This window comes from Lampetra planeri, chromosome 11 (assembly GCF_965212315.1).
Source record: "Lampetra planeri chromosome 11, kcLamPlan1.2.h2, whole genome shotgun sequence".
In the NCBI taxonomy this organism is placed as follows: domain Eukaryota; kingdom Metazoa; phylum Chordata; class Hyperoartia; order Petromyzontiformes; family Petromyzontidae; genus Lampetra; species Lampetra planeri.
In genome coordinates, this window is record NC_136117.1 from 5,825,302 (window position 1) to 5,848,349 (window position 23,048).

The 23,048-nt window shown below is 50.3% G+C and overlaps 1 protein-coding gene across 1 annotated transcript; it reads left to right on the forward strand.

Moving 5' to 3' along the window:
- The first annotated feature begins 981 nt into the window (after positions 1-981).
- Positions 982-22,739, forward strand: LOC144721427 (vasopressin V2 receptor-like). The gene is made up of 2 exons (XM_078599040.1): positions 982-1,927; positions 22,372-22,739. Exons 1-2 carry the CDS (start codon positions 982-984, stop codon positions 22,737-22,739), a joined length of 1,314 nt encoding a protein of 437 aa, XP_078455166.1.
- Positions 22,740-23,048: the final 309 nt, after the last annotated feature.

Consider the following 23,048-nt stretch of genomic DNA (forward strand, 5'->3'; position numbering starts at 1 on the left):
CCATGAATGTCATGCCATTTAAAATTATATTAATGAAATAAGAAAGCAAAATAAATTGGGTTCAGGTGTTTTTATATAATTTAAACCTCAACATTAATTTCATAAGGTTGCCGTGCCATATAGTGAATAGATGATATATTACTACACTTACATTCAAAAGAGAAAAGCACCCTTAGTATATTGTACGAGTATGATTACTATATATCCAGTTGGTATACACAATGTGTATGTATATGAAGTCATATAAAGCCATAAAAATAATGTGAAATGCCAAACAATAATTATGCAATAATGTATAAAAGCAAACGTCTTCAAAGTTAAACATTTTAATCTAAATTTCGATTTAAAGCTTTCGTGACTGCAGGGATTCATATTATTGGTTCTTTCGGTAAAGTCACGTAGAAGGGAAATAATAAAATAATAAAAATAAAACAATACAATTCTCACGACGTTTCGATTGCAACACAAGCAATCATCATCATCATCAGGTGTGAAAACCATAGCAAGAAAATTTGAAAAAAGTGGCGTTTTTTCCTTAACGTTAGCACCACGTTTATTGTTTAAATTTTGTATTATTTTATTATTTCCCTTCTACGTGACTTTACCGAAAGAACCAATAATACATTTCAATCTCGTTAAACATTTGTCATCACCACAATCAGGCTACGACACATGCACAGCATGAAGCTCATACCCATGAATGAATGAGAGAAAGAATGGGCGGTTTTACGGATGAATGGCCTGATGGATGAATGGACAGGTCCCTGCACGTGAACTGCCAATTCAGAGTCCACATTCTCCCTTTAACCTGCATCACTCGCCACGCACACACACACGAACAGAAAGAGCGCAAGTAAGAGTGAGCGAGGGTGAGTGGGAGGGAGAGCGTGGAGAGAGGGAGAGAAGACCCGACGCGATTGAGCCACTCATCGCCACAGCAGTGAGACGACCTCCGTGGTGGCGCGCGCGCGCGGTTCGGCCATGAACGTCAGCGGCACCGCGGCCAGAGCCAACGGCTCCGCGTCGCGCGGCGAGCGCAACGAGGCGCTGGCGAGAGCCGAGGTGGCGGTGCTGTTCGCCATGTTCGCATGCACCACACTTGGTAACTCGGTGCTGCTCACGGCGCTCTTCCGACGGCGCAAGCACGCGTCACGCATGCACGTGTTCATGGTGCACCTGTGCCTCGCCGACCTGGTGGTGGCTTTCTTCCAGGTGCTGCCGCAGCTCGCGTGGGACATCACCGACGTGTTCCTCGCGTCCGACTTCGCCTGCCGATTCATCAAGTACATGCAGATCGTGGGCATGTTTGCCTCCACCTACATGATCGTGGGCATGACGGTGGACCGATACCAGGCGGTCTGCTTCCCCATGGTCACCTTCAAGAAGCGTATGGCTTACTGGAACGCGCCCGTGTGCGCCGTGTGGGTGGTCTCGCTGCTGCTCAGCGTGCCCCAGGCGGTCATCTTCGCCAAGGGCGAGGTCTACCCGGGCGTCTACGACTGCTGGGGGACATTCCAGCCGATGTGGGGCGTCAAGGCGTACATCACCTGGATGGCCATGGCCATATTTGTGGTACCCACCGCCGTGCTCGTGTGGTGCCAGACCAAGATCTGTCGCGTCATCCGGCTGAACATCTACTTCAAGACGCCGCACGTGCACAAGGACACGCTGCTGCTGCGGCGGCGGCGGAAGCAGCGGCGGCGGCAGCAGAAGCGGCAAGAGGACGAGGAGGAGGTGGCCGCCCTGCACAGGGGTCAGACGCAAGCTGTGACCATGACGCGGGTGAGCAGCGTGACCGGTGTCTCGAGGGCGATGGTGAAGACGGTGAAGATGACCCTGGTTATCGTGATCGTATACGTCCTCTGCTGGTTGCCGTTCTTCGTAGCGCAGCTGTGGAGCGTGTGGGATCCCAATCCACCGTTCGAAGGTAAACTTTAACCCACCAGGGGCAGACTGGCTGCTGTCCAGCCTCGTTTGTTTTTGATGCTTAAGTTGCACGTCTCGTGCTTATACGCCTGGCTGTCGTCAAGCGCTGCTGTGGGTGGATAACACGCATCGAGGATGTGTTCCATGGCAATCACCAGCGATTTAAGTCCATTGTACTCAAACGGGTGACTAAAAACACTTGGCAGGCTAATATAATTCAACCATTTAAGTAACAGAGCGTTGCACGAACAGCATATTTGTTCATTCAAGTCATCGTCTGAGCATGATTCAGCCGTGAACTAGTGGTGAATATTCCGGATGAGTAATACAGAGGTAAGGCAATTCATAGCACAATCATACATTCGTTAACTGTTTGGGTATTTAAAGATAAATGTAATGTCTCTCCAGTGATAATATGGTTCTCTAGTTAATGATAACAGTAGTTATTTTATGGGTCTGGGTAAGAGCATATCATTGGCAATTTAAAGTGAGGGTTGCAAAGAATATAACACCATCTGCTCCGAAAAAAAAGAATGTCAATACATCTGTTTCAGAACATATTCCTTAGACTACATACGATTATTATATTAAAAAGTAAAAACAATATCCCTGATTTTATAATCTGAACACCTTACACAGTAACATCTGCATGCAAAAAAATAACACGCAAAGCCTCATATAGTAAATACGTGCCGTTGAAGCAAGGGCTGTTAGCGAGCTGCTATGAAGGCTGGCACAGCAAACGAGTTATGGTGGTGCGGACAGCATCACGCCCGTCGGCTGCATTGCTCTCCCAGTGCGGATGTTCAAACTTCACACCAGATGTGCACAAGGTTGAGTTGATTTGTCGTGGCCAGGAATTGAACTCGGATCACTAGGTTCGCTGTGCAGGTCAATAGCCACTGCGCTACCGCGTATTTTTATACACACACACAGCAAGGCAGCACAAGCTAGCACAGAGGTCGACAATCTTTCAAAGAAGCAGAGCCATGTTTTTGTCTTTGAGCTACTCGTACACACAGACACAGAAGCAGGTATACAGCGGATGACAAACACCTTATGACGTAAATGAACAAAATAAGTGATGGAATAAACTACGTCTATTTCGTCCCTCCACCCCACCTTAGTCATTCTTTAATAATACAACTTTAACAAAACTTTTACAATAACTTTAACAATACTGTTGTGCATTTTTGTTGTCTCCAAGACATTCCATAGCGACCCATTCCCTGCCATATGAAATACATTACCTTTATGCTAAATTGTGTTTTTTAAGATTTAAGTAAAAAAAACGGCTGCCCGCAAGGAGGTAACAAAAGAGCCGCAGGTTGCCGAACCCTCAGCCAGCAGAAACATCTCTGGGAAGCGTCAACACGAACCCTGAGTCAGCAGAAGCATCTCTGAGGAGCCTCAACACGAACCCTGAGTCAGCAGAAACATCTCTGGGGAGCCTCAACACGAACCCTGAGTCAGCAGAAACATCTCCGGGGAGCCTCAACACGAACCCTGAGTCAGCAGAAACATCTCTGGGGAGCCTCAACACGAACCCTGCGTCAGCAGAAACATCTCTGGGGAGCCAGAACACGGACGATGAGTCAGCAGAAACATCTCTGGGAAGCGTCAACACGAACCCTGAGTCAGCAGAAGCATCTTTGGGGAGCCTCAACACGAACCCTGAGTCAGCAGAAACATCTCTGGGGAGCCTCAACACGAACCCTGAGTCAGCAGAAACATCTCTGGGGAGCCTCGACACAAACCTTGAGTCAGCAGAAACATCTCTGGGGAGCGAAAACACGGACCCTGAGTCAGCAGAAACATCTCTGGGGGCCTCGACACGAACCCTGAGTCAGCAGAAACATCTCTGGGGAGCCTCAATGCGGACCCTGAGTCAGCAGAAACATCTCTGGGAAGCCTCAACACGAACCCCGAGTCAGCAGAAACATCTCTGGGGAGCCTCAACACGAACTCTGAGTCAGCAGAAACATCTCTTGGAGCCTCAACACGAACCCTGAACCAGCAGAAACATCTCTGGAGGCCTCGACAAGAACCCTGAGTCAGCAGAAACATCTCTGTGGGGCCTCAACACGAACCCTGAGTCAGAAGAAACATCTCTGGGGGGCCTCAACACGAACCCTGAGTCAGCAGAAACATCTCTGGGGAGCCTCAACACGGACCCTGAGTCAGCAGACACATCTCCTGGGAAGCCACAACACGAACATTGAGTCAGCAGAAACATCTCTGGGGAGCCTCAACACGGACCCTGAGTCAGCAGAAATTTCTCTGGGGAGCGTCAATACGAACCCTGAGTCAGCAGAAACATCTCTGGAGGCCTCGGCACGAACCCTGAGTCAGCAGAAATATCTCTGGGAAGCGTCAACACGAACCCTGAGTCAGCAGAAACAACTCTGAGAAGCCTCAACACGATCCCTGAGTCAGCAGAAACATCTCTGGAGGCCACAACACGAGCCAGCAGAAACATCTCTGGGGAGCCTCGACACCAACCCTGAGTCAGCAGAAACGTTTCTGGGGAGCCTCAACACGAACCCTGAGTCAGCAGAAACATCTCTTGGGAGCCTCAACACGAACCCTGAGTCAGCAGAAACATCTCTGGAGGCCTCAACACGAACTCTGAGTTAGCAGAAACATCTCTGGGGAGCTACAACACGAACCCTGAGTCAGCAGAAACATCTCTGGGGAGCCTCAAAACGAACCCTGAGTCAGCAGAAACATCTCTGGAGAGCTACAACACGAACCCTGAGTCAGCAGAAGCATCTTTGGGGAGCCACGACACGAACCCTGAGTCAGCAGAAACATCTCTGGGGAGCCTCAACACGAACAATGAGTCAGCAGAAACATCTCTGGGGAGCCACGACACGAACCCTGAGTCAGCAGACACATCTCCTGGGAAGCCACAACACGAACACTGAGTCAGCAGAAACATCTCTGGGGAGCCTCAACACGGACCCTGAGTCAGCAGAAACATCTCTGGGGAGCGTCAACACGAACCCTGAGTCAGCAGAAACATCTCTGGAGGCCTCGGCACGAACCCTGAGTCAGCAGAAATATCTCTGGGAAGCGTCAATACGAACCCTGAGTCAGCAGAAACATCTCTGGGAAGCGTCAACACGAACCCTGAGTCAACAGAAACATCTCTGGAGGCCTCAACACGAACCCTGAGTCAGCAGAAACAACTCTGAGGAGCCTCAACACAAACCCTGAGTCAGCAGAAACATCTCTGGAGGCCACAACACGAACCCTGAGCCAGCAGAAACATCTCTGGGGAGCCTCGACACCAACCCTGAGTCAGCAGAAACATTTCTGGGGAGCCTCAACACGAACCCTGAGTCAGCAGAAACATCTCTTGGGAGCCTCAACACGAACCCTGAGTCAGCAGAAACATCTCTGAAGGCCTCAACACGAACTCTGAGTCAGCAGAAACATCTCTGGGGAGCTACAACACGAACCCTGAGTCAGCAGAAACATCTCTGGGGAGCCTCAATACGAACCCTGAGTCAGCAGAAACATCTCTGGGGAGCTACAACACGAACCCTGAGTCAGCAGAAGCATCTTTGGGGAGCCACGACACGAACCTTGAGTCAGCAGAAATATCTCTGGGGAGCCTCAACACGAACAATTAGTCAGCAGAAACATCTCTGGGGAGCAACGACACGAACCCTGAGTCAGCAGAAACATCTACTGGGGAGCCACAACACGGACCCTGGGTCAGCAGAAACATCTACTGGGGAGCCACAACACGGACCCTGAGTCAGCAGAACCATCTCTGGGAAGCATCAACACGAACCCTGAGTCAGCAGAAACATCTCTGGGGAGCCTCAACACGAACCCTGAGTCAGCAGAAACATCTACTGGGGAGCCACAACACGAACCCTGAGTCAGCAGAAACAACTCTGAGGAGCCTCAACACGGACCCTGAACCAGGAGAAACATCTACTGGGGAGCCTCAACACGAACCCTGAGTCAGCAGAAACATCTCTGGGGGCCTCGACACGAACCCTGAGTCAGCAGAAACATCTCTGGAGGCCTCAACACGAACCCTGAGTCAGCAGAAACATCTCTAGGGAGCCACAACACGGACCCTGAGTCAGCAGAAACATCTCTGGGGAGCCTCAACACGAACCCTGAGTCAGCAGAAACATCTCTGGGGAGCGTCAACACGAACCCTGAGTCAGCGGAAACATCTCTGGAGGCCTCGGCACGAACCCTGAGTCAGCAGAAATATCTTTGGGAAGCGTCAACACGAACCCTGAGTCAGCAGAAACATCTCTGGGAAGTGTCAACACGAACCCTGAGTCAGCAGAAACATCTCTGGAGGCCTCGGCACGAACCCTGAGTCAGCAGAAATATCTCTGGGAAGTGTCAACACGAACCCTGAGTCAGCAGAAACATCTCTGGAGGCCTCAACACGAACCCTGAGTCAGCAGAAACAACTCTGAGGAGCCTCAACACGAACCCTGAGTCAGCAGAAACATCTCTGGAGGCCACAACACGAACCCTGAGTCAGCAGAAACATTTCTGGGGAGCCTCAACACGAACCCTGAGTCAGCAGAAACATCTCTTGGGAGCCTCAACACGAACCCTGAGTCAGCAGAAACATCTCTGGAGGCCTCAACACGAACTCTGAGTCAGCAGAAACATCTCTGGGGAGCTACAACACGAACCCTGAGTCAGCAGAAACATCTCTGGGGAGCCTCAATACGAACCCTGAGTCAGCAGAAACATCTCTGGGGAGCTACAACACGAACCCTGAGTCAGCAGAAGCATCTTTGGGGAGCCACGACACGAACCCTGAGTCAGCAGAAACATCTCTGGGGAGCCTCAATACGAACCCTGAGTCAGCAGAAACATCTCTGGGGAGCTACAACACGAACCCTGAGTCAGCAGAAGCATCTTTGGGGAGCCACGACAGAAACCCTGAGTCAGCAGAAACATCTCTGGGGAGCCTCAACACGAACAATGAGTCAGCAGAAACATCTCTGGGGAGCCACGACATGAACCCTGAGTCAGCAGAAACATCTACTGGGGAGCCACAACACGGACCCTGGGTCAGCAGAAACATCTACTGGGGAGCCACAACACGGACCCTGAGTCAGCAGAACCATCTCTGGGGAGCCTCAACACGAACCCTGAGTCAGCAGAAACATCTCTGGGGAACCTCAACACGAACTCTGAGTCAGCAGAAACATCTCTGGGGAGCCTCAACACGAACCCTGAGTCAGCAGAAACATCTCTGGGGAGCCAGAACACGGACCCTGAGTCAGCAGAACCATCTCTGGGGAGCCTCAACACGAACCCTGAGTCAGCAGAAACATCTCTGGGAAGCGTCAACACGAACCCTGAGTCAGCAGAAACATCTCTGGGGAGCTTCAACACGAACCCTGAGTCAGCAGAAACAACTCTGAGGAGCCTCAACACGGACCCTGAACCAGGAGAAACATCTACTGGGGAGCCTCAACACGAACCCTGAGTCAGCAGAAACATCTCTGGGGGCCTCGACACGATCCCTGAGTCAGCAGAAACATCTCTGGAGGCCTCAACACGAACCCTGAGTCAGCAGAAACATCTCTAGGGAGCCACAACACGGACCCTGAGTCAGCAGAAACATCTCTGGGGAGCCTCAACACGAACCCTGAGTCAGCAGAAACATCTACTGGGGAGCCACAACACGGACCCTGAGTCAGCAGAAACATCTCTGGGGAGCCTCAACACGGACCCTGAGTCAGCAGAAGCATCTCTGGAGGCCTCGACACGAACCCTGAGTCAGCAGAAATATCTCTGAGCAGCTACAACACGAACCCTGAGTCAGCAGAAACATCTCTGGGGAGCCAGAACACGAATTTCCCAATTACTTGATGGTAAACTCTCTTGACTGGCCCTCATTAACATGACAATGTGCTACTAAATCTAATCTAATTTAATATGTATTGAGTGCCTTTCACCTCTGCAATAGAAGATGGTATGTCTTACATTGTGCCAGACTTCGAAACATGTATTGTGCTGCTCATAATGAAATTATCCAGCCTGGTGGTTAGGTAACTGATGTACATATACACACTATTTTTAACATTGTAAATAGAAGACCATTTGAGCAAACAAAAATACATGAGCTAAGAAGACTATGCCATTCTATTTACTTTCCTATAATAATGTCCAAGTGGTGGTTCACATTCTGAAGACTATGAATTCATAAAATCAAAGTTGAGGGTTCACTCAGCCTACCATCCTCCAGTGTCGATAAAAGGACTACCACTTTCCGGGGAATTAAACAGTGGTTTTCCTATGGATAGACTCAACCCCGCCATAGGAATGAGGAATTCCCACCACTGGTTCAGGGCTGTAAACGGGAGATGAGCACCGCCTCAATGCCCATTTGAGCAGGACATCACTTTGATAAATTAAATTAAATACAGCTGCTGGTAATTGGAATTCATATTCAATGTTTAAATGCTGTAGACAGTACTTTTAAAGTTCGTTTGGTTATTTAATATGCTGTGAGAGCTTTGCCTAGCATATACATGCTTCACGATATAACCTGTACAGCGTTATTGCGGTGCTAACATCTATTAATAAACACAGCATCAGCCAGAACACAATTATCACATCCCAAGCATTGTTCACAAACATATTCAATAATTATATGGCTGGACAGTCAATCAAAACAATGTTTTAATTAGCATGGCAATAGAGGTCATGCTGCATACATATGTAGTGACGTAAACACTGTCACTATGGTGTTAGCGCCAGCCACTGTTCCAGGAGTGTGGCTGAGCACCGGGAACCTCCATAGGAGGCTTGAGGGACACGTGACGGAGAGCCGGGAGCTCCTGACTTTATAAAGAAGGGGGCGTGGCCGAGGCCGCGGCCAGGGGAATAAAGGGGGAGCCCCGAGAGGCATCGGGGCTCATTTGTGGGGATCGTCCTGGGGTCCTGGTTTCTTCGCTCTTTGCTCTTTGGTCGTCGGTCGTCGGTTGAAGTCTTAGCTCGGCATCGTGGGTCAGGCAGCGTGTGTGCTGACTGCCCCGTGTGCGATAGCTAACTCGCATGCACATAGCGAACAGTATAGCCACACCTAGCTAGAGAACCCGAAGTGGTTAGAGAGGTTGTTAATAAACGTGTTGCCTCCAACTATAGTGTGTGCACCTCTGTACATCACACTACACTGGTGTCAGAAGTAATCTATTGGTTAGGTGTTAACGAGGATAGCGATGTTAACGAGACGTAAAGTCCCCACCAAGTCGTCTTCGGACAAAGACGACGACGGGGTGATCCTACAGACGGCCCCGGGTGCTGGAGCCCCGGTGATGGAGCGCGGGGAAGTCCTGATGCCGGCGCAGCAGCGGCACCCGGAGCCCACTTCGCCGCCGCTGCCAGGGAAGGAATGCCGCTCCAAGAAGGAGTGCCTCGGCGACCTCCTGGCCACCATCGCAGCTCTGGCTGCTGTTCTACAGAGGGAGGACGATGACGAAACGCCGATGCCACGTCCGTGGACTTCCGTCGCTGCTTCCCGCATGCAGAAAACTGCTGAGGCGTGCACCGTGCAGTAACCTGCTAATTTTCAGAATGTGCGGGACGCGACTCCTGCCAAGACCAACCTCCCGCCAAAAGTGCTACAAGCTGACCGTGGATTGAAAAAAACTCCCCTTCGTCTGAGAGTTCATGATTGCGGCCAGTGATTGGAAGGCTTTTCACCATCGCTTCTCCGCCACCTGCAAGCTGGCAGGGTGGATGGAGGAGGAGGCGCTGCGGGCGCTCCCCACGACACTCAACGACGATGCGCTGGCGGTGTTCGATGCCATTCCCAACGACGAAAAGGAGACGCTGACCCAAGCGCTCACACAGATGGGGGCCATTTTCCCTCCACAGTCAACCAAGTGCCACTAGTTTGCCACGAGTAGGCGAGGGGAAGCCGAGACGCCCCTCCCCTATCGCATCACACTTCTGGCATTGGCGAAGTCGGCATTTCCCGGGATGGACCAGGTGGGGCGGGATTCGTTGATCCTGGTAAATATGCTGCTGTTGGCCCAAGAGCTTCAGGTCATCTTACCAGCCACGGAGGATGACAACCTGACTTCTATCAAAGTTGCGCGGTGCCTCGAGGCCCATTTTAACATCCGTCGGCGTGCCAGCATGGTGGCGAGCACCGGACCATCCGTGGAGGAGGGAGCACCCGCAGGAGAGCAGCATCTACAAGCCGGTGTTTCCCGTCCCACTGCAAAGTAGGGGAGGTCCGAGGAAGACCACCAGGGCGGGCGAGGCCGGCCGAGGGGGGCTTTCCTTTGCCAGAGGGACGGCCTGATCGTTTGCTACAAGTGCGGGCTGCCAGGACACATATCCATGGGGTGCCGTGCTCAACAGGGAGGACCCTCCACGTCAACGCCATCTGCAGATCATCACTCCTTTTCTCTGCTGGGTTCTCAGGCAAGTCGCGGCGCACCTCACACACAGCCCTCTGTTCCACCTCATGCATTGGTTGCGCAGTCACGTGTCGCAGATTTTTGTCGGGGTCCGCCATGTGCCGATTGTGTATTTGCAGGCAAGGGTTGGCCACGAAGTCCCGCGCAATTGACGGCTCTGGCACACCGCATTATCGCTGAGGCGGCGGGATCGTCCACTATTAGCGGGACCATTGAGGGGGTAGAGGTGCAGATACTTGTCGATACAGGTGCGTTGGTGACAATAATTTCGGAAATAATTTTTTATTGTTTGCGCCAAAATCGCGCGTCATTTCACCTGTTTCCATCCCCTGCTTTGCCGCCAAGAACCGGGCCCATACATTATTGGCCAGTTATCGGCTACGGTATGCATTGGCAACATTCGATTGACGGGCCCGGTTCTTGTTTCCAAATCCCTAGCCGTACCATGCCTGCTAGGGACGGATTTTCTAGAAAAAATACCGCTAAAAATCCTTGTGGATCAGGGCTGCATAGAGTTGCCGTCAGGCCGCGGAATGTCATTGTTATCATCGCCCACTTTATTCCACATGGCGAATGTATTGGTCCTAGCGATGGCCAACCAAACGGTCCATATCCCTTCCGGTGTGCAGATGCTTATTCCCTTATGGCTGAAGAAACAACTCGGCCATGATTCGATCATGGAGGGGATGCCCCCTCTAGCAAGGCGGTTCGTGGCCGAAATTTGGTGTATGCGCAGAAGTCGGTGGTGGGCGATCAAAAACCATTCATCCAGATCTTGAATGTCAGTTCGGAGACGTCCGTGATACAAGAAGGCACTGTTTTGCCTCACACATTGTCCGCGAGTTATCAGGGGAAAAATGAAGGGACTTTGGGTGTTTTTGCATCTGTGGGGCAGGGTGAAAATTACGGGCCAGAGGGAGGACTGTGATGAGTCGTGGTTGGACGCGCTCTGCGCCGAGAGAAATGATTTATCGGTAGCACAAAGGCGCGAGTTACACGTACTTTTGAAGGAGTTTTCTGACGTTTTTAGCAAAAAAAATTCGATATTGGCTGTACGCCTCTATTACACCACCAAATCAATATGGGAGACTTCGCCCCGATTCATCAAAACCCATATCAATTAAGTCTCAAGGAGAAGGACCATGTGCGCCACGCGGTTGACGAGATGTTCGCCACCGACATAATTTCTACATCCAACAGTCTGTGGGGGGCACCCATTGTGCTTGTTAAAAAGCAGGACGGCAGTTTGAGGTTTAGCGTGGATTTCCGCAAACTCAACAAAGTCTCCGTGGCCGATGCGTACCCGCTCCCACGAATGGACGACTCATTGGATGCTTGGCGGGAGCGTGATCCTTCTCCACACTTGATTTGCTGTCGGGGTTTTGGCAGTTGCCTTTGGATGACAGCTCTAGACCAAAAACTGCATTCCGCACAAGGGCTCTTTCAGTTTAACCGGCTTCTGATGGGACTTCACTCAGCCCCGGCCACATTCCAACGGCTAATGGAACCGGTATTTGCAGGCCTACAATGGGACACATGTTTGATTTACCTCGACGACGCCATTGTCTTCGGTGCTCCTCGAAACTGCACTCCTCGAAACTCCTCGGAAAACTGCAGAGTTTTCCTCAAAATACGGGCTGCTAAATTGAAGTTTAAGCCACAGAAGTGTCATCCGTTGCAGAGATCGGCCAGGTACGTAGGCCACATCGTCGGCGAGTCCGGGACATCAACGGACCCGGACAAAACTGCGTGCGTGCGGACGTGGCCAACCCCCAAGTCAGTGGGTGAGGTGCGTAGTTTTGTCGGGTTCGCCTCTTATTATCGACGTTTCATCCTCATGTTCGCCATGATCACTAAGCCTCTCGAAGTCCTCACAGCCAACGGACAGGAATTTCGGTGGGGGGAGGAGGAGGCTGTGTTTGCCACGCTGCGAGACGGCCTTCAATACCCAGATTTTTCTTTGCCCCTCATCCTTGATACCGATGCTAGCAACACAGGTATTGGCGCCGTTTTATCACATGTTGTGGACGGAGTGGAGCGTATGGTTGCATACGGGAGTAGGGTGCTGTCTCCGGCAGAGCAGCGCGACTGCATTACGCCCCGAGAGTTGCTGGCAATAGTTTACTTTGTACAGTAGTACCTTGGAGGTAGAAAAGGATGGCAAGCTACCATTTTGCATGTTCTAATCAAAAAGAAACCAGATGGCTCAATGGGACACTCTGTCTCCAGGAAAGCAACTCATACGGATGCCTACCTAAAACCTGACTCTCACCACCATCCATCCCAAAAGAATTCCCTTATCAAAACTCTACACCATAGAGCTCGATGTATCTCTGACCATCATCATCTAGCCAGTGAACTGAAACACGTGCACCAAGCTCTCAAGATGAATGGATATTTGTACCACACAATCCGTAAAGCTATCACCATCTGAGGACCCGATCAAAACCATCACCTTCCCATACATAGCAGGGGTCACCAAAAGATTTCCAAAATTATGAGCAAACACAAGATCCAGGTTTGATTTAACACAATACGTAAAATTCGTGATCTGATCCCATCTGTGAAGGATGTAATCCCTGACATGCAATACCACGGCGTCTACAAACTAAGCTGTATCTGGGGCAGTAGTTACATTGGGGAAACGACATGTCTCGGACCGTGTTCGTGAACATAAGGCAGATCTGACACATAGCAGGACGAACACTTCGGCCGTGGTTGATCATTGTTTTAATGTGGTTGGCTCACACGAAATTGATTTCTCTCAGACGAAGGTACTTTGCAAGCCCACTGGCCATCAACAATGATTTGTTCATGAAGCCATCCATATATACAAACATAGATACAATTTCCACCGAGATGATTGGTACATACTCAATCACTGGAAGGACGTTATCAACCAGTTTAAGTCATAACTGCTGCAATGTTTCCATTTTTAACACTCTCTGATGCTCACCAGTTTTTTTAACCCCTCACACAACCTTCTCCACTCATTCCGCCTGCAACCACTGGGGAGAGAGCTGAGGTGTGGAGCCCCACTCTATCAACTGTGGGCCTAGACGACTATTTCTTTAACTTGCTCTATCCACTGTTGGCCTAGACTATTGGCTATAGATTGCTCTATCCACTGCTGGCCTAGATGACCTCTAATAACAGCATACTTTATCCACTGCTGACTTAGACTACCTCTAGTGCATCATGCCTATTGCATGCGCTATCCACTGCTGGCCTAGGCTCCATCTCTATAGCTTTTGCTCTATCATGGCCTAGACTCCATCTCGATAGGATGCTCTATCCACTGCTGATCTAGATTTGTGCCCCTCCCACTCCATTCTGACACTTGGGCTACGCACACTTTTAAACCTTTAAAAACAGCTGCATTCGAGGCTTACCCCCCTTTTCTCCCCACCTAATGACGACCGCTTGTGTTGCGATCGAAACGTCGTAGTTTTTTGTTATTTACTTCGAACCTATCTACGTCGGCCAAAAGGGTGTGATTTTTCCTTCCTCTCAGTGAGATAAAAACACACCTGTTATTTATATTTGACCTGATATTCGACGTATCATACACTTTTACAGATTTTGGGTTTATATACGATAACATTTAAAGGTAACTGCATCTCAAGACGATGAATAAATACAATGCTTTATCCTTTTTAGAACTAATACATGCACTAAGATGTTTAAACACCTAATAGAAACCTATTGCAAGGCATCAAGTCTGCAGTAAACACACATACTTGTAGTAAAGCATGAAAACACATATGTACATTGAACTTTTTTCGCACCATAGGTAGCCAACCGTGCTAATCGGAGGTGCAGATATGGTTAGACAATGTATACATTATAATGTATACATTGCCTTTGAAACTGATTGGCCTACACCAGAGACAGCCTCTTGTATACCTTTGTCTAAACAGTGCGAGGCTAAAGTATGCCAAAAGGCTGTGCAGGAACATTGGGTATATTTCATAGAGAGGCAGCCAGTCAAAGGCAAAGGACAAAAGGACGGTTTTGAACCTGGGCATGACAAGAGCCAAGGAGTCGACAGCATGGATGTCTAGAAGAAGGGAATTCCACACCAGGGGGCCAGCAGATGAGAACGCTTGACCTCCCGCTGAGCAATAGGTTGACTGGAAGCTGCTATGCAAAGCATTGGCTGCTGGAGTGGAGAGTTCGTGGAAGGGTTTAGAGTGAGATGAGAGTGGAGATGGCAAGGGTATTAATTAAAATGTACTCTCTCATCTGTGGGGCGATTGCAGTAGATTATGGCGGTGAGGTGGTATTGTTTATTTTGCAAATAAGGAGTCTGGTAGCAGCACTGAAACAACAGGTTAATATTTTAGTGCAATATGTGTACATTAATAAGTACTTACAAATGGCATTTTCCCCGTCACTGTATGAGGTGAATGTCAATGGGAATTATGATGTCGTTGCTCTGATACATGTGTAGTGCTTTAATAAAGACATACACACTACGTGAGTTGAGGCGAGTCTTTATTTAACACTTCCCTTACGGGACGGGTTCTATAATTGGTGTAATGTAACTAACCCTTTGCAACTCTGTGTAACACCATGTAACCCCCTTACACACGAGACTATTGAAGATCCCAAGCTGACGACGTGACCCGACCCACCGAGTGCTGCCCACAATAACGACCTCTTTACTGTAGCACGCTGCCCTTTTATCCCCCTAGCGGGGCCTTCCCCCCGCCCTCTGGCTACGCCCTCCTTCTGATACTGCGCAGCAGCCTCGCTCCCCTGATTACCCAAATGACCGGATGTACCGGCATTATATATTTGTAGTGACATCGCGGATGTCACTGGCATGGCGTGCGATGTAGCGACATCACGGGCAACACGAGAATGTGGGTGCAGTACCGGCCCTAGAGAAGTTCGGTGAGCGCTGATCGTTAGCGCTGGATGGCACCACGCTTGGTGTGCAGTGCCGACCCCTACAGGATAGGGTGTGAGAGTGCCAGCCACGGGAATGGGTTACTAAGGGCCGTGGTACTCTGGTTGACCCCAGAGAACACGTGACCAGTTAAGTCTACACAGGGCCCCCAGGTGGGGGCTAGGGGTGGTCACGTGTCAGGGCCCGAGATCCTGCTCGAGGGTTCTCGAAGGTGGTCGTGGCTAAGGGCGGAGCCAGCCACGCCGCAGAGGATAAAAGCCAGGTCCCCCAGAGGGACCTCCTGCTGTTGTTCATCCTGAAGGAACCTTAGTCAACTTTTTACAAGAGTCACCAACACGTGGACCTGGACCCAAGCTGTGGTCCGGTCCGTTGTAGCTCGTTACAGTGTAATTAGTGTAGCTAGCCTGGTGGTCACGTAGCTAGTTATGTTGTAACTAGTGTAGTTAGCCTGGTGGTCCACCACCATAGGTTGTTATCTTGTTAAGGGGCAGTTATCCCTTTGTGTTGGTGTAATAAAGGACTCTTTCACTGTGTCTGTCTCCGTTGTCCTTTATTCGGGTTCTTACAACTTGTCCCACACAGCCCTCGCTCAGAGCCTCCCCGCTTGGCAGCTCGACAGCTGCCGTCGCTCCCGTAGCCTGTCTCCACTCCGATGCAGCTCCGCTGCAGGTTCCCTTGTGCAGTCCCCCGGCTGCTCTCACTGCAGCTCCACCGCTGCTCCGCGTTCCTCCCGTGCCCGGTCACCGCTGGCCGACGGTGCCGAGTCTCACCGCGTGGCGATCTTGCCACTCTCCACTCTCCGCCCTGCGTGGCCTCACCCTGTCTCTATTCCCATCTCTCCTCCCGTCTCTTCTGGTTCTCTCCCTTAAGACCTTACCCCTCTCTCTCACGTGACCTAACCCCTCCCCCCGTGACGTCATATCCGCGAGGCCGTTTACGCCCGCATTACACCACCCTCCCCCGTAGAGAAAATTCCAACCGACCTCGGCTGAACAACAACAACAACAACAAGTAATGCGAGCGAACACAACCATCATACATGCGAGGACAACGAAGCATACAATAAATATAACAATAACAACAAGAACACGAACAGTATAAATCAATGAAACGTAAGGGACTTTGACCGCGTGCGGGTCGCCGGTCCGTCCCGGACGGGCGGCGGCCCTCCTGCAGACCGGGAACGTGACGGGGTTTTAAGAGCGACAGGATGAAGTCCTCCTGTCGCTATTGGAGGCCTGCCAACGTCCCGGTCCCGTATCCCTGAAGGCCCAGAGTCGGGGGTGTCCCGCAATTGTGTCTGCGGCGGGGTCGGAAGGGCGGTGGGGCTCGGTGTCCCCGCAGCCGTGGTAGTCACACCCCGAGCAGAGTCCCCTGTCTCCTGCAGTGTCACGGCCGGCTTGTCTGTCCTGGAGGATCCTTCCGCGGCACGTACGCTGTCGAGGCCTCCTGCTGGGGCGGACCTGGGATACGGGCCCAGCAGTCCCTGGCGTAATGGCCCTTACGACCGCAGCGGAAGCAGTCGATGTCGTTACGCCGCGCCGCAGGCCCCCCGTCCCGATGCTCCCGCGTCGGCGGCGCAGATCACGGGCCCGGCCTACTGCGGGCCGACCACTGAGCAGAGGCGGCTGTCAGCTCCTGCGGGCCCCCCCCGTCAGGAACGTACACCGCCTTCTTGGGATCCCAACCCACGGCACCTCCCTCGATGATGGGCCCCCCCGTCCACGCCGCGACTTGCTTCCAACGGCGCAGATTGAACTGGGCATCCAGACATTTAGCGGCCGCCCGGGATGTCAGCTTTTCGTGGCCACACACCGGCATAGGGATCCCCAAATCCCGGGACAGCTCGAGCATTTTTCCCAAAATGAGAGGTTCGAGTAGGTCAGGCTCCGTCTCCGGGTATGCGGCCATGGCCAACTCCAAGACAGCACCCCTGTATGCCACCGGCGTCTCCTCGGGTGCTCGCTGGCGTTGAACAAACCGGCGATGAGCATCATCCGGTGGCTCGTATGCATCTGCCATCTCGTCGAAAACTCCTCTCAACGTTTTCTTCTTCGCGGCCTTCATAGAATGGAAGAATCGCACCGACTCATTGTCGAGAAGAGTCGGTAGAACCTCCAATGCCTCAGCGTCAGTCCACCTTGCAGAGCGCACCGCCGCCAAAAATCTGCAGGCAAAAGCACTCAAATCGCCACCGATGGAGAATTTTTTAACGGTTGTGAGATGACGACTGCGACTCCATGTTGCGCCGTCCTCAGCAGATGACTCATCACGCGGCATATTCAAAATGGCGTCGCATCGCAACGTGTCCAAGATTGCGGCCCCCCGCCACGAAGAGCGCAAGATGGCAGCTTCCCGCCGTTCTTCCCCTGCCACGCCCAAGATGGCGTCTTCGTGCCGCGTGGCAGATGGCGCTGACAGCGCAGGCAAGGCGGCGGCCTGCTGACCACCATCGACCCTCCCCAACGCCGTCCTCGGCGTGACGAGCTTGCACAATTGCGCCAGCACGATTTTCAAGGTCTCCAGCTGCGCCGCCATCTGTCTCCATCGTAAGTCCGCGTCCTCTGGCGCGGACGGGTCCACCGACGCGGCGACATCTTGTACACCCGGACCCGTACTCGTTCCCGCATGGATCTCCTCTTCCATCGCAGGCAGGTCCACCGCCTGAGGAAGGTCGTCGTCGTCGGATGATGTAGCAGATGATGGCGCAGGTATATTCTTTCTTCTGAGCTGTTTTGACATGCCGTTTCACTTGTGACACCAGTATAATAAAGGACTCTTTCACTGTGTCTGTCTCCGTTGTCCTTTATTCGGGTTCTTACAACTTGTCCCACACGGCCCTCGCTCAGAGCCTCCCCGCTTGGCAGCTCGACAGCTGCCGTCGCTCCCGTAGCCTGTCTCCACTCCGATGCAGCTCCGCTGCAAGTTCCCTTGTGCAGTCCCCCGGCTGCTCTCACTGCAGCTCCACCGCTGCTCACCGTTCCTCCCGTGCCCGGTCACCTGCTGGCCGACGGTGCCGAGTCTCACCGCGTGGCGATCTCGCCACTCTCCACTCTCCGCCCTGCGTGGCCTCACTCTGTCTCTATTCCCATCTCTCCTCCCGTCTCTTCCGGTTCTCTCCCTTAAGACCTTACCCCTCTCTCTCACGTGACCTAACCCCTCCCCCCGTGACATCATATCCGCGAGGCCGTTTACGCCCGCATTACATTGGTATCAATAAATGTGTTTGCCTCCAAAGAGTACGTCTGCGACTCAGTTGAACCCACATGTGTGAATATCAGTATGCATTGTATGTATGTAGTTACGTGTAGTGTGTGTGATTGTACTGTATGGCAGATATTTAGCAAGTGTTTATGAAGGTGTTTTTATATGAATATAAATGCATTTATATATTTGTTTTATGTTTGTGGAAGTACATATGTGCATATGTGCGCGCATGTATTTATCCTTTTTATTGTGTGGTTTTATATGGAGCGGTGGTGTAGCGGTTAGCGCTACGCTGCGCTACAAACCCTGCGACCCGATTTCGATTCCCGCTCGCGGCCAACACCAGTGACAATTATCTGGACCGGTTCTGGGCATCCCCAAGGTCGACTTAGCCTCAAATGAGTACCTGGTGTGGTGTGTAAACATCGCCACTGGGGAGACAAAGGCGGCCTTCATAGGTGCTCGCTAACAGCACTTGACCCGGCAGACTGTTATTTTAAAACGGAATGTTTTTTCTTATGTAATGCACATATTGGGAGATGGACAGACAACGGCAGGGTCTCTCGCTAAGTGGGATGCTTCCGGACATGGCTAAAATCATACAGTATTTCCTTACATCACGCATACTGTGCGGGGAATCGGGATAATATCCTATTTGGCACGTTATTTTTGGAGTCGTATAGCTTCCCAGTGATGAGACCTGACTCCCAATCAAATATATATTTTTAGTTTTCCCAGCCAGAGTGAATTCGACCCCACCGTCATTATGATTAGGCATTTGACGATACGCAACTTACGGTTCAGACGTTCAACACCGCAGAGACCAGTATCGCCATAATGAATTTCCTTCAGTAGGAGAAACCAAAAGGAGAGTGCGTGTGTGTGTGTGTAAACGTGAGTGCCTCTTTGTACAACAGATAGAAAATATGAGAGCGGGTGACGGTAATTTAAAATAGGAAAACACACTTGTTCACAGAACATATTTGCCAGAGTAAGTAACCAGGCACCATGCCCAAGGAACACAGAGTCATTTCTAGGATAAACATTGGGAGATAATACATTGCGGCTTCCTGATAAGTCTGTGTGCCTTTTCTTGATGTGGATAATCGAGGTTGGTGTTAGTCCCAATGCTGTACAGATATACTGCCGAAAACTTTAGGGAGGTGAAAAAATAAATCAGCTAATTTCTGTCTGCATTCATAAAGAGCAAAAAAAACACTCAAAACGTTTATCAATAGCACTGGAACAATATATAATCGGCAACATTTCCAGCAAAAGCCCTGCTTCACCGCACATAAATAATATATTAATTATTTCGGTGATGCTTCGTTGGTAGTGGTGCACAAGCACGTCTAATCGAAGCGTTCCAAGCACAATGCATTGTGCCAGCAACATTTTACGATTTTACAATTTAGTTTATTTCGCAATACCGATTTATTATGGAAGGATGTTATGCAGACAGCTACGATTGGGTAACTATTCACATGCCTATTGAAAAGCTGGTCATCAGAATTTTATTTTTTCAATTCTAACAAGGCCCCATGATGTCTCCAACGCGTATTAACGCTACATTTGGCCTCTATTTATGTGCTGTTAAGGCTATTGCCCAAAACGTGGCCTATTATATATGTAGTGAGTCCAACTTGGTCGCAGATGTTGTTCTTTAGAGGCAACACATTAATTAGTAACATCAACACGTAACACAAACGGGTAACTTGCCCCTTCACCAGATACAGCCTAGGGTGGTGGCCACCCAGCTAACTACCCTATACGGAGGAGCCGGTTTTCAGTAATTATAAATAAGCGCCATGTAATTAAGTGAGGCTAAAGCATGCAGGAGTTTAAAGGTCATCTACATGAATAGCATGGCACCTAGTTGGCTGTTGTGGTGCCATTCATCATCGCTGCAGTTGAAGGGTTGTGCTTGGCAGTTTACTTTAATAATGCATTTCATTTTGGAGGTAAATCTCACATTGTAATTAGCTCTTCAAACATATTGGTCTCTATATCAGGAAGTATAATTCATGAGCTAATCTCGATTAAATATCTGTGCGACATCAGCAGAATAAGCATGCGTGGACGAGTGTACGTTTATCGCCATGTGGGGAGGGGTAATGTAGTGGTTAGTACACAGCGCTACGAGCCTGATGGCCCAAATTCAATTCCTACCCACGCCTATCAAGTGGTAAATATCTGAATCGATCCTGGGCCTCTGCTACTGTGAGTCAACCTTAAATATTGACAGGACTCTCCTGAAAACGATTACTGAGACTCAGTGAGGCTTTTCTGGTGTAATAACAATAACATATGGAGCTGGGTGTGGTCCTGTCCACACCACTCTATCGTGCGCGGATCCAGCCGTAAATGTTGATTGCCATAACAGCCAGTATAGACCACACGGGGGTTCGTTGTCTTTGTGTGTACAGCATTCCCTTGTTATTAACGGACGCGCTACCCACGATTTTGGCTATCCGCGAATCGCATCTGGAACTCTACGTCTATGTAGGAGCAGTAACGACATCACAACGATCATAAACATCATCATTATCACCATTGGAACCTCATTTGCCGGTAAAAAATATCTGGCAACAAAACTGACAACTTTTACAAGGAGTCATGTTTGCATAAACCACAATACCTGCAGTCATAATGCAAACAAAAACATAACTCTGATAATATATGCACTGTCTTTGAAGTTGATTGGTCCAGGTATTGTGGTCTATGCAAACATGACTCCTTGTAAAAAGTTGTCAGTTTTGTTGCCAGATAGAAGGGTAAAAAAACAATTATCATATTTTTTACTGGCAAATGAGGTTCCAATGGTGTAAATGCTTACCTCGAGCTCTCATACTCTGATGGTGCATTGTCTTTGAGTTGTGCGCCTTATGGCGTCATCTGGTCCAACCCATGTGAGACTAGGCTCTAATCTAAGGAAAGCTGTCTCGGGTGTGGACCAATCAACTTCAAGGACAGTGCATACATTATCAGAGTTATGTTTTTGTTTGCATTAAGACTGCAGGTATTGTGGTCTGTGCAAACATGACTCCTTGTAAAAAAGTTGTCAGTTTTGTTGCCAGATAGAAGGGTACAAAACCAATTATCATCATCATTATCATCATCACTGTTTCTGCATACGTCTACTGCGCCGTATCATCATCATTTAAGGTAAGGCCATGTATAGACTATTATTGAATACTTTTATATTTATGTTAATTGACTTTCTTTTTATTATCACCAATTTTAATTTGTCATGTATTTAATAGCGTATTCGTGTATTTATCCAAGGTCATTCATTAAAAAGATAGGTTTTCGTAGGCCAATATCATCATCCGTGAAATGTCCGATTCACGAGCACCTCCGGAACGCATCCCTCGCGTATAACGAGGGGATACCGCGGTCATGGCATGAGAGCCCGGAGCCCGAGACCATCGACTAACAGCTTGAAACAGACTTGGGAACTTATAAAAGAGGCCGCGTGTCGGCAACTCGAGGTACGCTTTTGATTCTGCTCCCCGCGAGCGCACGTCGTTGTCTTTGTTGACATTAACGAAGTGCCCTGTCGAAGTTACATCTTGTCGTCTTCTTCTTTGTGTGCGTGTAGAGCTGTATAGGCTAACACTTGAGCCAAACTTTTGAAAGGCAGTTGTGAATGTCACGTGAATAAATACATGAGCAAGTGAATAAATAAATGAGCACACAGGAGGCAGTGTGCGTGCATCACGTGGTAGGTAAACATCGCCACTGGGGCGATAAAGGCGGCCGGGCGGCCGTGATGATGGACATCCACACCCACGTGTGCCGTTCCAGCCTTGACAGGTGCTCGCTAACAGCACTTGCCCCAAAAAGTCCGTTCTAAGCCACACGGGGGAAATCTCTTTCTTTGTCCCACAGGTGCCTTGTTCACCATCACCCTGCTGCTGGCAAGCCTCAACAGCTGCACCAACCCGTGGATCTACATGGCGTTCAGCGGGAGCACTCCACGCGCCCTCTTATCCTGCGTGCTGTGCCGTGCGCGGAGAGGCGGCGCCGGTGGCATTGGTGGCGGTGGCGTTGGCAGCGATGGTGGCATTGGTGGTGGTGGCGGTGGCACTGGCGGTTGGGTGCGGAGCGTGCCGGGAGCCACGGCGCACGAGGACTCGATGGCGACTAGCAGCGTTCACCTGGCGGGAGCTCTCCGCTCCCAGCACGAGGATGACGCGGAGCAAACCAACGAATTAATTAGTTCGCGCACGATTAGTAAGGATCCCAGCAAATTTTAAATTAAGGGACCAATATCCCCCGGGAGTGTTCTTCTGGTCCAAGGGCTCGGCAACCTGCGGGTTCTGTAGCCGCATGCGGGACTGCTTCGTGATGTCATTTATTAAGGGGCCGTCTCGTATTCACATTGCATTGCGGCTCTTGAAATATTGAGTTTCGTTGCCGACCCCTGTTCTGGTAAAATCACTTGACCGACGTTCCGAAAACTTTCGATTCAACTCTCGGTCAGGAGATTGGTGTTAAGATTGCACTTGTGTACCCAGTAAAGGTTGGCTACCTACGTTGCGAAAGAAGTTCAACATACATACAAA

Bases quoted from the DNA above. Each gene is read 5' to 3' on its own strand.
- LOC144721427 (XM_078599040.1), top strand. From the start codon at position 982: ATGAACGTCAGCGGCACCGCGGCCAGAGCCAACGGCTCCGCGTCGCGC. The intron at 1,928-22,371 runs GTAAACTTTAAC...TTTGTCCCACAG, and splicing joins TCCCAATCCACCGTTCGAAG to GTGCCTTGTTCACCATCACC.